The sequence below is a fragment of the Talpa europaea genome, assembly GCF_964194135.1.
Source record: "Talpa europaea genome assembly, chromosome: 6".
Taxonomy (NCBI): domain Eukaryota; kingdom Metazoa; phylum Chordata; class Mammalia; order Eulipotyphla; family Talpidae; genus Talpa; species Talpa europaea.
The window spans coordinates 33,111,678-33,128,210 of NC_140072.1; the positions used below are offsets into that span (position 1 = coordinate 33,111,678).

The following is a 16,533-nucleotide window of genomic DNA, read 5'->3' on the forward strand; positions in this document are numbered from 1 at the left end:
AACTGCTGAGAATACTAAAGATGAATAAGGTCCCTTCACATAAAACTCAAATACGTAATATATATATAATATAAAAATAGTCCAATACGATTACATTCCCAGCTTGTGCTCCTCTGGCTGCTATCATGTGGGCATATATCCAACTTTCAAAGTAGAACAAAATGTCTAAGTGCCATCTGCGGTGCCCATAAAGCTCCTCCGGTATCTAGACCTCGCCAGCCACTGATCCTGCCCTTTTCTGCTCCTCCGTAAAATGCTAACAGTTGCCAACCTCAAAACCACAAAACCTACGAAGGATTGTGGGTATAGTAGTCATCTGCACAAGCGCATCTGACGGAAGGGTGATTTCCAGAAACGCTAAAAGGAGCCACGGGTTACTATACATGACAACACTTTCTGATATCTAAAGGCTAAAGAAGGCTGAACCGAGAAATGGAACTACAAGTCCCAGTGTGCTTTGCGCCCCAAGGCGGCTGTGAGGCCAAAGCGCCCGCGCCTGCGCCTGCGCAGCCAGATACTCGCGCCGGGGACACTGCAATCCCGCCAGCACCCCAGAGACCGCAGCTGAGGCGCCAGCCGCGGCGGCGGATAACGGGGAAAATGTGGGTGTTTGGTTACGGGTCCCTGATCTGGAAGGTGGATTTCCCTTATCAGGACAAGCTGGTCGGATACATCACAGGCTACAGCAGGCGCTTCTGGCAGGGCAGCACCGACCACCGCGGGGTCCCCGGCAAGGTGAGGCGCCAGCCAGTTCCCCACACCTACTGTTCCCCGGAGCTCGGCTCCCCAACTCGGAGCCCAGCCCCGCGAGGCCCGCAGTCCACCGCCCCCGAGCTCGTGGGTTCGGGTAATAATCTATCTGCGCCTCCTCCTGGGCCACCTGCCCCCTCCATCGCTCCCAGCTCACTCCCCCCGTAGCCGCCCGAGTTCCGGGTGGGTCGTTTCTGAGGCGAGAGGCGCCGGCGTCCTGCGAGGGAGCCCCATCTCTAGACAACCTCTGACCCCCCCCAACCCCTCCCCCCCCCAAAAAAAAACAGGCGAGAAGTTCAGTCATCGCACTACCACGGCGTTTAAATACTAAAATCAACTTAGAAATTCAGCTTTTGGGTAATTTGTTGGCATTTATGCATTCTGGAAAATTTTCATTGGTTTAAAAACGTAGCTTATTTCTGGGGTTTCTTTGTATCTGTCCAAAGTTTTTTTGTTTTTGTTTTTTTTAATGTCACCTAAGGTCATATAAAAACTTGTTTCCAAAAGTATCTCCAGTTGTTAAGGAGCTTTTACTCTGATCAATTTGGTTGTCAGGAACTAAAGTTAAATGGAATTCCCAGTTTGTTATATTGGTGACACTGTACCCATTAATACAGCCAGCATATTTTTTACAGATACGCAAATTTATTTAAAATATTCTAAGTACACAGGTAGAGAATGAAATCCAATCTGAATCTACGCTTACACTACCATCCCAAATGCAGGAAAATTCCATCCATCGTTATGTTAATGTTTCTCCATGGTTTCCCAAATTATCAATGTGACTTTCCTCTGTCTTTCAGTCAACCATGCAAAGACATTTATCTCAATATGTGTCCAGCTTTAGGAGCATTTCACTGCTTATGCAAATCACCCTTGTATTCGGCTGCCCCCCAAACACTAAGGAAAACTGCATTTTGTGCAACAATTCTGATAATTTGAGCACTCCTAACTTTTTTGAAAGAGTACATTTTTATTGTTTATAGTTCTGTTAAATACTTTTGAAAATTATATGACTTTGATTACTGTGTTTTAAAAATAATAATAGCAACAAAAGCAAAATATCTACAATGCTAGAAATCAGATGTAGAAGGTTGGGGTTAATTCCAAAGAAATACCTGCAGTCATAACAAAAGAGGGAATGGCTAAAACTTAGTTTGCCTCTGCTCATAAAAAAGACACAGGATTTAAAATCACAAAAAGAACCTGAGTTCAACTAGAGTTGGTAAATTAAGAATCTGATTTCAAGGCAGCCAGATAACTTGAAACCGGGAGTGACTTAAGGCAAACATTTATGGGACAGCAGAAACTTCATGGTCAAGTTATGTCCAAGAATGTTATAAACTGCTCAAATAAAACAATATTGAAGACTCTAAAGAACTGAGCTGAATAAAATACCTTGAGCTGACAAATATGAATGCTTAAAATCACCATTCTTAAGAGAAAAGCCCTAACTCAGGCTCCAATTTTAATGACCAAGTATTAAATACTTATGAATATAATTATAAATAGCATACTTTGCTACACTAGTCCCAACCAAAATGTGTGATGTGCTTGTTACATAGCACTTTGAGATATTACACTGTCAAAAAAGACTGATAAGAAATTGTTGAGTCAACACAACAGTTCCTGACTTTAAAAGAAGGAAACTATAAAAGCCAGCATCTCCTTTTACTTAAATTTACTGAAATACGGGGCAGATACATTAGGGGGAAAATAATGCAACCACTAATAGATTTACATCTACTTTTATTTAAAGAATCCATCATAGCAAATTAAAGTCTAAGTACTAGACAATTTCTAAGCATATTGTTTGGTTAAAAAAATAGTAAGGACATTATTATTTTACTTTACATTTTACATTTACTTTACATTTATTAATGGACCACTAGCTTTATGTAAACTTTAAGAAAAGAATACAAAAGCCTACAGAAATACCCAGTAAATTAAAAAAGGAATGTAGATGCTATATAGGACTATGGTTTTTAAGTCATTACATGTGAAATATGATATTATTAAACAAATACTCATATCCACACACTGCAGTGTGACATTTGTGGGGTAAATATGGACCTACTTGCTTTATTAAATTATGCTTACTTTTTAGCTCCATTAAACTTTAATTTGTCCCTGAATTTAATTAAGTATCTTGTCTATATAACATAAAACTGGCCATTTCTCACCAAATTAAGGATTTATTTAAACATGAAAATTTTTTCACATGAGAATATACTTCAATTTCAAAAAGAGGAAACATTTTAACATGAGATAATCGTGAACATTTACTAAATCCCTACCTAGATAAGCAGAAACATTACTTATTACCCAATGAAAACGCCCATCGAGACTCATATTTCACAACATCCTCTAGTTCTACTCAGCTTGAAAGACCCTGTCTTCAGTTTCAATGCAAAAAAAAAAAAAAAAAAAAAAACCAACACACACACACACATACACACAAATCTACTTAAGTACATTTGCAAATTTAAATTTAAAATAAGCAATATGAATTTAAGAGGAGTCAGCTACGGCCTTATAGAGAAAGTAGTGGGAAAATATCCCAAGGTTATAAAGGGAGGAAAGGCATTCTGCACTGGGCACTGGTATATTCAAATACATGAATGTTTATAAAAGTTATAAATAATTCATCACAACTTCAGGGGAAGAGTGGTAAAAGAGGTTATAGTTAAGTCATTCTAATAAATTGTTATCTAATTCTGTAGAATATTAACAACCCTGAAAAATTCAAAGCACTGGAGTGTGTAGCCTAATGTTTTTGCACCAGAGGGTCATTACATCAAAAGTACCAGACTTAAGGGAAACTAAACTGGGGAAGGGCAATGAAATGCCTAAGGAAGCAAATGAAGGATAAAGATGAAGCAGATTCATCTGGTAATCAGAAGACAGAGCTTACCTAGAATTGGTGACTAAGCAGGATGGAAGGGGAGACAAGGACAGGTGGAGTGTAGAACTTAGCACCTGGACCTTAAACATTTCTTACTGAGCATCTACCTCCTTCCACTCAAACTTGATAACTATACACGTTCTCAATCTTCCCAGTGTACTTCCTTGATCATGCCAGTTCCCTACTACTCAAGTGCTACAGTTGCTCCTTTTTTCTATTTCTCCCAAATTCTAGTAGCTTTCTTTTTTCTAATATCCTCTGACTTCAACTCCATTGTCTGGATTTCAACGCCATTTCAGCTGAATTCTGGCATTTCAAATTTGACTCTGGTCCTATTTATCCAGTTATCTTTCTGAATCATCTTCCCTCCATAGGGGTCCATCCCTATAGTCAAGACATTTGGCCTGATGGAGTGGTACTTATCTAGGCCCTCATTCATAAGTAATGATGTACTTTTTTTTTTTTTTAAAGATTTATTTATCTATGCATACAAGAACTGGGGTACAGGGAGGTGCGGGGAGTCAGGGGGACAGCGGTGAGAGAATTCATCAGAGACAATGTGGGGAACAGAACAGGCAGAGTGACTGAAATACACTGCTGAGGGGAGCAGCGGGCGAGACAGGAGAGGTCTGCTGTGCCATGTGGGTTGTTCCCTGGCCAGGGGATGCTGCAGAGGCCGCAACAGCTTTATAGTACTGTGTTTTACCCCTTGCGCCACCAGGGAGGCCCCCAATCATGGTGTTGTTTTGCCAAACTTTGTTTTTCTTTCTGCCCACCTACAAACCAGAATCCTTATTGCACTTAATAGATACCATACATCTTAGCCCTTACTTATTCTCTACTTATTTCAAATGTTCATATTCCAAAATTACAGTATAAGTTCTTGAAAGCAAGAATTAAGGTTCTAGCTTCTCTGATGCAATAAAATAGCTCCTAATTTGTACTTAAGTTGAAAGTAATGTGGCCATACCTATATAACCTATGCCAATATATGTATTATCCTCATTATAGTATTACCCTTAATAGAAAACAAATCAAATTATAGTTTATGATGGAATATTATATAACCATTAAGTGTATGGCAAAACCAACAGGAAAATATAATGAAACAAGAAACATAAGCCAAAATCTAATGTGTTACATGATTATAAATTATTTATACAAATGGACAAAAACTAGGATGAAATAATAAAAATGACACGAACATCTGGATGACTGAGGGCTTACTCTGTCCTAAACAATGGGCATACAAATAGGTAAAATTGTGGTTTACAACTCAACATTCTCACTGATGATGTCAACATGTCAGTAGATACATAGCCTTTGGTGCCAGGTAGGAATCTTACTTTTTAAAAAAGGAAAATTTTGAGACAGCTCCAGACCTACAGAATAAGAAACTGGGAATGAGACCTAGAAGTGAGTATTTATCAGGCACTCTTAGTAATTCTGATCTATACTAAAGTTCAAGAACCACTTCTGTATAGGAAAGCACTTTGGAATGTCATGTTTTGTTCTGTAATAGAACTATAAAATCATTTTCCCCAGAGGGGGGGATGGGATGACTAAAAGTTTTTATTTATAATTGCTTCTTCCTTTGCCTTTCATTTTAGATGAACTTTAGTTACTGGTGTGTTTTTAAATATATCCATTTTAAGTAAACATAATATATGTAATAAATACAAATCCAAAGGAATCTTAGAAAAGACAAGATTGTTTGGAGATAAGTACGTCACTGTACTTAGTTCATTTTAAAATTTATCTATTATAAAAGTGCTTACTATGAGCAAATGAAGTTAAAGTATGTCAACAATAAGTTGCTAATGCTTAATGAACTTTTAACTCAGAAAAAAATTTTTTTTTTTTTTTTTTTTACTTAAAAACAGCCTGGAAGAGTTGTCACTCTTGTTGAAGATCCTGGGGTATGGTATAATTATTCTTTTTTGTAGTCTTCAATCACATCAAATTTTGAGATGTTTCTCAGATTTAATAATCAATGAAGTTTATTACTAGTCATTACAGAAAATTCTGTTTACACTAGATCTAGAATTCCTCTATCTCTGTTGTGTTTCTTTCATGTTTGTCTGTAGAAATGAGGCCAGTGGAGAAGTTGGAATGTAGAATGCAAGGTAGACAACAAAATAAAACTAAATGGCATATAGTTCTTTTTTTCTTAATGAATTTATTGACTGAGAATTTTTCAATCCCCTTTTGAGACTGATAGTCAGACTACCACTAATAAAATGGAATCTTTAAAGCTCTCCTCAAATTTGTTCTGAATCTAACAGCAAAAATCTAGTCAGGATATCTTACTTTCTTTACTGCCTAATATATAAATGGCAAAACAGGTTTTTGAACATGTATGCAACACCAGAAAACTTTTACTTACCCAATAGTCCCGCTTCTAAAATATTTTCAATATTTCAAGATATTGAAATATTAGCATTTCAAAAATACCCCATTTCGTTGGAATTTAGATTCAAAATGTTGGAATTTAGATTCAAAATGTTGTATTGCGAAGTTAAAGATTTTACTTTTGAAAGGATATACAAAAACCAAGCAGCTAAAACAATAGCAGATGAATGATACAGATTAAGAAATACTTTCATAATTTATATTCAGGGAAAAACTATAAAAATGGCTTCAAATGCTGTCACTCCTAATTAAACAGTTAACTAATGACACTTTCCATAGAATTTTAATTCATTCAAGAATGTTAGTAACTAAAATGCTTAATATAATAACTAAAGAAACTAGAAAATCTGTATTACAAACTGTAAGTCTTGCTTGTATCACTGATAACTTGTTAAAAAATTTTAAAACTAAGTGCTTTACAGCTCAGGTACATTGTTTTTACCAACTCTTTGTTCATGAGCTCCTTTAGCATTCTGGATGGAGTAATTTACAAAGGAGTTTTATAAGTTCAGTGAAGATAGGAACAAATAAAATGAGCCTTAAGTGGGTGATTATAGAGCTTTTAAAATATAGAATCCTCTCTGCAAATAAGAAAAAAACCTGTATGTAAAAGGATGAGGATTTAAAGCTTTACCACATTTTTACTGATTAAGTGAAGACCTATTTTTCATTTCAGTCCTTAGTTAAAAGAAAAAGGCCTAATTTTTAAAATTTAAGAAAAGATAAACATCCTGATATGTATATAACACAGGAAAAATGTTTATTCAAAATTAAGAATATTAAATGTTGTCTTTACAGTTAAGTATGTACATAGTCGGTATACTTTAAAGTGAAGAAAACTACCTTGATTTTTCTAAGAATATACAAGATATTTTCTTAGATCACACTGCATAGGTCTTCAACTTTATTTAGCCTTGTAAAGTTAAATATATATCCTTCTCATTTTTCACAGGGTTGTGTATGGGGTGTTGCTTACAGATTGCCAGTAGGAAAGGAAGAAGAAGTAAAAGCATACCTTGATTTCAGAGAGAAAGGCGGCTACATGACAACAACAGTCATTTTTTATCCGAAAGATCCCACAACAAAACCATTCAGTGTGTTGCTATATATTGGAACATGTGATAATCCTAATTATCTTGGTCCTGCACCTTTGGAAGACATTGCTGAACAAATTTTTAATGCAGCTGGTCCTAGTGGAAGAAATACAGAATATCTTTTTGAACTTGCAAATTCTATTAGAAACCTTGTGCCAGAAGATGCAGATGAGCATCTCTTCTCTTTGGAAAAATTAGTAAAGGAACGTTTAGAAAGAAAACCAAACCTCAACTGCATATAAAGACCCAATACTGACTTTTTTCAAGTAAGGACAGTTCTTAGTCTTCAGAGAATAGATTCATTGCACATTAACAGTGTGATTTGAAAATGTGTTAAGATCTTATTTATCTCTAATGTAGTCAAGATATCCTCAAAATTTAGTTTAACTGCAACTGTCCTGAAATATATTCAAAATCCTGAGGGTTAAAGAAAAATTCAAGTTCTAATAATATTATGATTTCCAAATATATAATACTGAATACTTGCTTATGAAAAGTGAGTTCTCCAGAAAAATTCAGTGGACTCAGTTCAGAGCTTGTTATTATCAGAGTACAATATAATCAGAGTAAAATTCTGTTGTTTCATATCACAATACTATTTTGAAGTTGTAGAGAATTAAACCAAAAGTCCTATAAATATAAGGTTATACTTTTAGTATACTCCTATACAATAAATCTGTAACCATGGCTTAAATTATAGCTTAAAATTATGTGTAATTTGAAATATATAGTAATACAGACAGATTTCAGTCTTGATTGTGACTTCAAATTTAAGCCAAAAAACTTGGCATTTTTAATATTAAATTTCCTTGTGATTATAAAGTGCAATAGCTCTTCTTCAAATAAATGCATTTTTTTACTTGGAAAACTCTTTAAGCTAAAAGGGCACAAATTACATTGTACAAATCATGTCCACTAACAATGTTGTTTTTCATTGACTTTGTATTACTCTTACACTAAAACTTAAAGATGGGCTTTCTGATTTTACCAGCCAAAAGAAATATATATAATGAAATTCAGTGTTTGAAATTTTAAAAGTAGCATTACTGGATCATTTATTACATGGCTTTTTATTCCCTTCTAGTGTCTTATCACTTAAACAACGGTATCTACTAAATAGTGTTCATGATGTTACTCCTATCGGAAACATACATGTACCTTATTAATTCATAGACTTAGCCTCAATTCTGACTAAGTTTTTCTTGATTACAGGTGAGTCATTCAATAGAATAGTCTCTCTACATCTCTCAAAAAGAATATGAGCATCACATTAAATCTACTGTGAAACAATAAAAGCTTCTCAAATCCAGACAAGGCTAATAATTAGTAGAAAAATTTTTCACATAAAATAAAGCTGCCCTACCTAGTAGGAACAGTAATCTTTTTTCCATGTTTTCAATTTACGATGAACACCTTGGTAATTACTCAACTTTGTGTAACTTTTAAATATTTTTCAACATTTTCCGTATAATTTTCCAGAAGACATTTCACTTATCCTCTACAATAGGAAGGGTACTAATATTCACTCTGGGTATCTGGTAAAAATATGGTAGGTATTTTATATATAGACGCATCTTCTGAAAAACTCTGAGCTCGTTTGTTTGCATAGTACCTTCCACATAGTTACAGATGTGGAAATACACAGCAGAAATCCATGTCTTTCTGACTATAAAACACAAGATTTTTCTAAAATATATTTTTATAAACATAAGCTCTGCCTAATGAACAATATTTCCAAAATATTTTTTTCAATGTTTTTATTGAGACAATGGTTTACAACACTATATATGATTTAAGGGAATAGGTTCTTACAGCCTCAAACATATGTCCCCACACCAGGCCCACCACCAAAGCACCCATATTCCTCTGCCCTAGACAATTAGGCCTTTCACTACTTAGTTCCCCCCCTCACCTTCCATCCCCTTCTATTGAGTGGTCTGAATTCTTTAGTCAAATTTCTAGGGTTTGTTTTTACTTAATTTTCTCAGTTCCTTTGTTTTGTTTCTCTATAGTCCACATGAGTGAAATCATACGGTATTGTCTTCCTCCTGAATTATTTCACTTAGCATAATCTCCTCCACTTCCAACCCTTCCAATACCAAGGGTTCATCCTATGTAGCCAAGTAGTACTGCACTGTGTGAAAGTCAAAGCAAAAATTAATGGAACTACATTAAAATTAAAAAAAAACAACTTCTGTATGGCAAAAAGACATTTAAAAAAAAAAAAAAAAGATACTTTACTTACTCCAATGAGAATGGCTCACACCAAAAAGACCAGAAAAAACAAGTGCTGGTAAGAATGTAGACTGGTCTAGCCCCTGTGAAAAACAGTATGAAAGTTTCACAAAACTTTAAAAATGGATCTACCATATATGCTAGCAACCCTACTCCTAGGTGTCTACCCGAAGAATGAAAACACATGAATTTGAAGGGATATTCGCATTCCTATGTTCATTACAGCACTATTTACAACAGCTAAGCTATAAAAACAAGCCCAGGTGCTCAATGACAAATGAGTAGACTAGCCAAAGATGTGCTATAAAAACAAAGTAATACTACCAGCTATAAAAAAAAATCATATATCAGATATCCAATCAAAAAAACAGGTTTTTGGTGGGTTTTTTTTTTTTTGCCACTACAGATAATGCATCATCAATATCTCTTTACATATACCTTTATATATCAGAGCTTTTTTTTTTTTAAGATCTATTTATTTATGCATACAAGAACTGGGGTACAAGCCAGAGGTGCGGGGGGGGGGGGGTGAGAGGATTCACCAGAGATGGAGTAGGGAACAGAACAGGTGGACTGATCAAAATACACTGCTGAGGGGAGCAGTGGGCAAGACAGGAGAGGTCTGCTGCGCCATATGGGTCTGTCTCCCCCCTCCACTCACCTGTTGGGGGATCAAACTTGTGCTGCAGGGGCTGTGGATAGCTTCATATGACTGAGACTTAACCCTTAGCACCACCAGGGAGGCCACAGGGCTTTTGCTTTTAAAGGCAACAACACAAAAAAATAAAATCACTAGGTCAAAAGTTTGCACATCATCTTTAATAAAAATTACTCATTTTAAGTTTATTATAGCAGATCTTTCCTTTTACAGTATCTAGACTTCCTCTCACTGAAAAATGCCATTTCTACTCCAACTACATAAATATTATAATTTCTTCATATAGATATATAATTTATTCTATAAATTATTTATGATAAAGGAGTTTAGTTTTATTATAAACAGGAAATGGCATTAGCAACATTTAATAAAACGCCTTTTCCCATAAAAGTAAAATATCACCCTTGTCACATATTAAACTTCACTATGTCATTCCAAGCCCCCTACAGATATCCAAACCAATTACTTTTGATTTCTGTATGTGTTCTGGATACATGCTCTTTCATCCATTTAAAATAGGACTTCTCCAGTTCTGTAAATACAAATCATTTGTTAAGGTCCTATACAAATGCCTAAGAAGTCTATCTGATCTCTCATCCCTTGCTAGAGCTAATCACCTCTCTTTATCTACAATAGTTAATCTGTACTGTATTTCTTTAAAACGCTCCTTACTTTTAATATAATTAAAGTCCTGGGGCCTCCCTGGTGGCGCAGCGGTTGAGCACTGGGTTGCAAAGCTGCCCACAGCCTCCGCGGCGCCGGTTCGATCCCCGGCTGCTCTCCAGCCACCGGAGGAGGGTCCCACATGGCATGCAGACCTCTCCTGCCGCCCGCTGCTCCCCTCAGCAGTGTACTTCGGTCCTTCTGCCTGCTCTGCTCCCCACTCTGGCTCTGGTGAATTCTCTCACCCTCCCGCGCTTCTGACTGTACCCAGTGCTTGTATGTATAAATAAGTAAATAAATCTTTGAAAATAAATAAATAAAAAATAGAGTCCTATCTCCCTTTCTAGGTGGTGATGTTTTAAAGGATTTAATCTATATCTGAGTTATAGCAGTCTTAGTACTTAGTGCCTCCAAGCCATATTTGTTGGATGAAACTGCACAACTTTCTTGATCTCTCCCCAAATCTCTAGTTCTACAGTTAACTGAAAATTGCTGCATTAAAACTCTTCTGCATGCAGAAAGAGGTAGTTTTGCCAGATAAAGAGGTAATTTTCTGGAATCCAAGAATCAGAAAGCTAAAATATATGAAATTTAAAATTGTATACTCTACCATATTTATATAAGAAAAAGAAAGACTTTAAATGGATAGTATTTTTTTAAAATAACAATTTCTAGACTGTGGTGGGGGTTAACAGATTCCGGACATATTTAGATCCAAAATCCTCTATAGACTGAGGCAAGATGGTGGCCTTGCACTGACCGACTGTCAAGGGATGAAAATAGTTTCTTGATTCACCTTGGTACTAGCAGCAGTAACATGGGTGATATCAAACAGAACTATCCTGAAACTTTTATTTCCAATTTGAAACGGAGCTTTATATTTTGTCATAAATCTACATATTCTTCTCTTCCAGATAAATACAATTGCAAAGTAGAGCTTGCTTCGACACTTGAAAGCAGGATGATAGTATGTTACCATCCTTCTGTAGATATTCCACATGAACACATAAAACCTATCCCTCAACCAGATCCTGTACATGATGATGAAGAAACATATGATCAAGTGCTGAAAACCAGAATAGAAGAAAAAGGTGAACACTTTGAGCAAGAGAGAACAAAACCTTAGCAAAATGTTCTTTACTATTAATCACCATTGGTATCTTTGTGGAGAGTAGCATAGACGTCATAAGAAACTGTACCCTCCAAATGACAGAACCAAAGTACTCAGAATCAAAGAGAAATGTTATCCTGTGTTTCACTTGCCACTTGATAAAATGCAATCTGGGGTAATAACTAATACATAGTAAAAAAATAATGAAGTGTCTTCATATTAAAAAAAAAAATCCTCTGATGATAGCCAACATGCATAATAGTAACATCAGTACAAGTTAAAGATTAAATAATTTATAATCAAAGATATTAAACAAAAAGGACCATCTGCATTATAGGCAAGTAAATATTCACCACATTGCAAAATTTTTGGAGTGCTTTTCACTCCTTAACATTTTCCCACTTGGTAAACTAATGCCTAAAAATTCATCACTAATATTCATGCTTTTCATTTAAAAGTCAAAATCAGTGATTCTCAACCAGGGACATTTAGAAATATTGGCAGATATTTTTGGTTGTCACAGAGGGTAACAGAGGGGCAGTTGTTACTGGCATTTCCATGGACAAAGCCAGAAGTACTATTAAATAGCATACAATGCACAAGATATCCCTCAAAACAAAGGATTATCTAGCCCAAAATGTCAACAGTGGTAAGCTTGACAAACTGCTAAAATGCAAAATACACATCATTCTTATTTCAATATATACATAGGACGTCTTCCACTTCAGCCTAATAACCATCAAGCCCCATGTTTCTCTAGTCTCCCTTCATGCTGCCAAATCCAATGGTTACTTCTGTATCCTCATCTTGCAAACTTTTCAGCATTTGACTGAGCTAGCTGCTCATTCCCTCCTTTTTGAAACACTGCTTTCTCTTGACTTCCTTGATAACTCCCTTTCCTGATTTTCTTTCTTCTATACTGGGTACACCTTCTCAGTCCATTCTGTTAACTCTTGTCTTCCCTTTGTCATCCTCCTTTTTTCCCTATATATTCTCAGCTAGTACCATGACTTTGATTACATCTACATGCTGATAAGATCCAAATTTATAACTCCACCCCTGACTCCCCCTGAGCTACAGACTTACTTAAACAATTGATCAGCTGCTCTTAGATATCCAACTGATATCTAAAACTTATAGCATATCCAAGAGGATTTTTTTTTTTTAAATTTATTTTTATACAAGAACCGGGGTACAGACCAGATGCACGGGAGGGTGAGAGGATTCACCAGAGGCAAAGCAGGGAACAAAACAGGCAGACTGACGAAACACACTGCTAAGGGGAGCAGCGGGCGAGACAGGAGAGGTCTGCTTCGCCATGTGGGATTCTAGCTGGCCGGCCGGGATCGAACCGGCGCTGCAGAGGCTGTGGACAGCTTCACAGCGCTGCGCTCAACTGCCTGCACCACCTGGGGGGCCCTCCAAGAGGATTCTTGATGATGATGTTGATAATGATTACTATTGTAAATTGTTATTATCGGAATCAAAACATCTATTAGGGAATCTGAGTTTGATTCCAGCAATTTTTATGTAAATTTTAAATTACTTTAAAATAAAAAGATTCCCATCAGTCTATATGCTGTTTTTCCTCTTTTAGTAAGTTATCAGTCTTCCCTCTTTCAGAAATTACACGATCAGTCACTCATGAAAAATGTGTAGGCATCATCATTAATTGATCTCTAAGAAAATGTCACATCTAATCCACCAACAAGTTCAAATTGCTCTATCTAAAAAATATATACAAATCAGGTCACTTTTTTCCATCTCCACTGCTGCCAACTTCCTAAGTGGTTTCCCTGTTACTACACTTGCTCACTGTATTAATTTCCTACGACTGCCATAACTAATTACCACACACTGGATAGCTTAAAGCAACGGAATTGTTTCACAGTTCTGGAGGCAAATAGTGCAAAATCAAGCTAAAAGTAGGGCCTAGTCCACCTGAAACCTGGAGGGGAAGATACTACCTACCTGCCTCTTCTTGACTTCTGGAGGTTACTCACAATCTTTAGTGTTCCCTGGCTTGTAGAAGCATCACTTCAATCTCTTCCTCCAGCTTCACAAAGCACATTCTCAATGAGCCAATCTATGTGTCCAAATTTTATCTGCAAAGACCTTATTTCCAAGTAACTTCACAGGCAACAAGTATTAAGATATAATTTCTATTTGGTGAACACAATTCAGCCCTAACATCCCCTATAATTTTCCATACAACTGCCATAATGATTTTCATGAATGTGTATCTGGCCATGTCACTCTTCTGCCTACAGCTTTGTGTTCAGCTGGCCTCTTCTAGCCTCTGAAATATGATATTCCTTCTACTTTCCTCTTACAGTCCAGCCACACTGGCTTTCTTTCTGTCCCTCCAATACATCAAGTTCATCCCTACCTGTGATCCTCTGCATAGAAATTTCTATGGGGCTTCCTCATCACTTCAAGTCACAGCTCGAGTGTCAATTCTTCACAGATGTTAACTCTAAGCATCTACCGAAGGAGAACACTCCAAAAGTATTATCTTTTCAACCCTAGTTTGTCTGCAAGCATTTTGCTCTACCAGAAATTACCCTATCATGTGGGTATAGCCTACAAGGTTTCTTTCAAGTTAGGCAACAGCAAGACACTTGATAGCCCTGAGGCAACAGGCAGACATCCAGAGGTATGTGACCAGGAATGCCAGCGGAACTAGGGACTGATCAGTGGAACGTCTTGTTAATAAGATTGGAGCCATGGGTGGGAGTTGGGTGTATATCATTGGACTCACCCTCTCTAAAGCCAAAATCCAGTGTTCCGTTTGACCCACCCTTCTTTGTCAATAAAAAGGCCAAGATCTTACTCTCAGCAGCATTCTACATCCCACAGCCTGCTCCATGACTTCCCTTTCTTAATTGCTGCAGGGTTGCTGACATAGTACTCTTATTATTTAGATAAAGAAATCTGACTTGCAAATAAGCTCTGAGGCAGATTCTATCACTAGAGCCCCAGCAACTAACCCAGGGCTATGATTTCCTATCTTACTTACCAAAACTATTCCATTCTTCTATTACTTTCTTTTTGTTATTCATTTAAATACTTAATCCATCTGGAATTAATGTTTGTATACCTAAAAAATAGGGTCATCTCAAATGAATCCACTGAAAAAGTCTACCACCTCTAGAAATTCCGATCTATTGGATAAAGTTCAAATACTTCTTCAGGGCATATGCAACCTTGACTGAACTAACTGCTTCTGTTCTCCATCACTCTGGATAATGATTCCATTCCACTTTGTCCTCGAACCACATCAAAATGCTCTAATGGACCATCTACAAGAATTATACTTGAAATGTACTTCCCCACCTGCCTGACAAATTCCCATAAATCCTTAAAGTCCCAGTTCTAATGTCACCTTTCCAGGGAAGCTTTCGTTGACCAAATCTCAGAGTGCCTCATTTCCTTCTTTATATTTCCATTCTAGCAACCCTCTACTGTCCCATAAAATATATAAAGTACTTAGACTAGTGCTCAGCAGAATGTAAATGATTTATAAATAAACATTAACTACTATTACAACCATAATAGGTTTGCAATTGTTTGTGTAATCTCCGTCCCTAGACAGAAACAGAAGACAAAGAGCTGTTTATTTGCCATTTTACCAATTCCAGTGGTCTAGTATATATCAGGAATTATTTGTATTAATTAATTAATTAATATATACTAAATAAATTAATGAATGAAACCCAAATTCTAGAATAAAAACATTTTCTTAGACACTGTGGATTCCTCGTGTTTATAAAAAAATGTTAAGATGAAAAACGGACTGCTCTTTCTTTTTAATTTGATTGAAAAGGGGTGAGGGAGGGCCTCCCTGGTGGCGCAAGGGGTTAAGACGCAACCTATGAAGCTGTCCACAGCCACTGCAGCACGAGTTCGATCCTGGGCCAGCGAGGGAGCTACCCACATGGCGCAGCAGACCTCTCCTGCCTTGCCACTGCTCCTTGCCACCCTCAGCAGTGTATTTCAGTCAGTCTGCCTGTTCTGCTCCCCACTCTGTCTCTGGTGAATCCCCTCACCCTCAGCACCTCTGGCCTGTACCCCAGCTCTTCCATGCATAAATAAATAAATCTTTAAAAAAAAAAAAAAGGGTGAGGGACGGAAAATGATCTTTAGCAGATCTAGCAAGATCTAGCCTTTCCCACTTACCAGCAAGAGAATGACAGGTGATACATGTGCATATAGTATATATGTAATATATGTATCATTATAATGGAAATTAAAGCAGTGGCATTTTTTTTAAAGAGAGAGAGGAAAACCCAAAACTTTTTGTTTTACTTTTTAATACAGACAGATGTATCTTAAGGTCAGGGAAGTTCACAATCTCACATTCACCCGGCTCTGAATCTCACGTTAGGATACCTATCATTTCCCTTCATAAAACTCCTCCGATCTGGGATGACCAAGTGGGGTCAAAATTTAGGGTCTGCAATATCTAGCACCCCACCCCACGAGGAAAGTCTCCGTCCATGCCAACTCTGGAGACTCACGGTGCTCCCACAGTGGGGAGGACGGCAGGTTTCCTCAGCTCAGGTCTTCCCTGAACCAGGGTTGCAGACACTGAGCAAAGTACCCTGCCTTAGCCAGCAGCTGCTGAGGACCGAGCCCCAGCAGAAGAGGCGAAGAGAAGCTTCCCGCGGGAAAGGTGAAGTGCACAGACGCCACACGCAGAGAA

At 37.0% G+C, this 16,533-nt stretch overlaps 2 protein-coding genes across 3 annotated transcripts in view; one reads left to right on the plus strand and one right to left on the minus strand.

The window, feature by feature from the left end:
• The window catches only part of LOC311172325 (ankyrin repeat and SOCS box protein 3), a gene marked incomplete at both ends in the record, with an annotated part of 114,993 nt that overhangs the window by 52,498 nt on the left and 45,962 nt on the right, over positions 1-16,533 (minus strand). The window lies entirely within an intron of this gene.
• CHAC2 (ChaC glutathione specific gamma-glutamylcyclotransferase 2) lies at positions 601-7,403 on the plus strand (the record flags this gene model as incomplete). 2 transcript variants are annotated; one of them, XM_084235656.1, is made up of 3 exons in its annotated part: positions 601-735; positions 5,539-5,574; positions 7,020-7,403. In XM_084235656.1, 3 exons carry the CDS (start codon positions 601-603, stop codon positions 7,401-7,403), a joined length of 555 nt encoding a protein of 184 aa, XP_084091782.1. The 2 variants fall into 2 exon arrangements, with proteins under 2 accessions (XP_084091782.1, XP_084091783.1); XM_084235657.1 differs by lacking the exon at positions 5,539-5,574.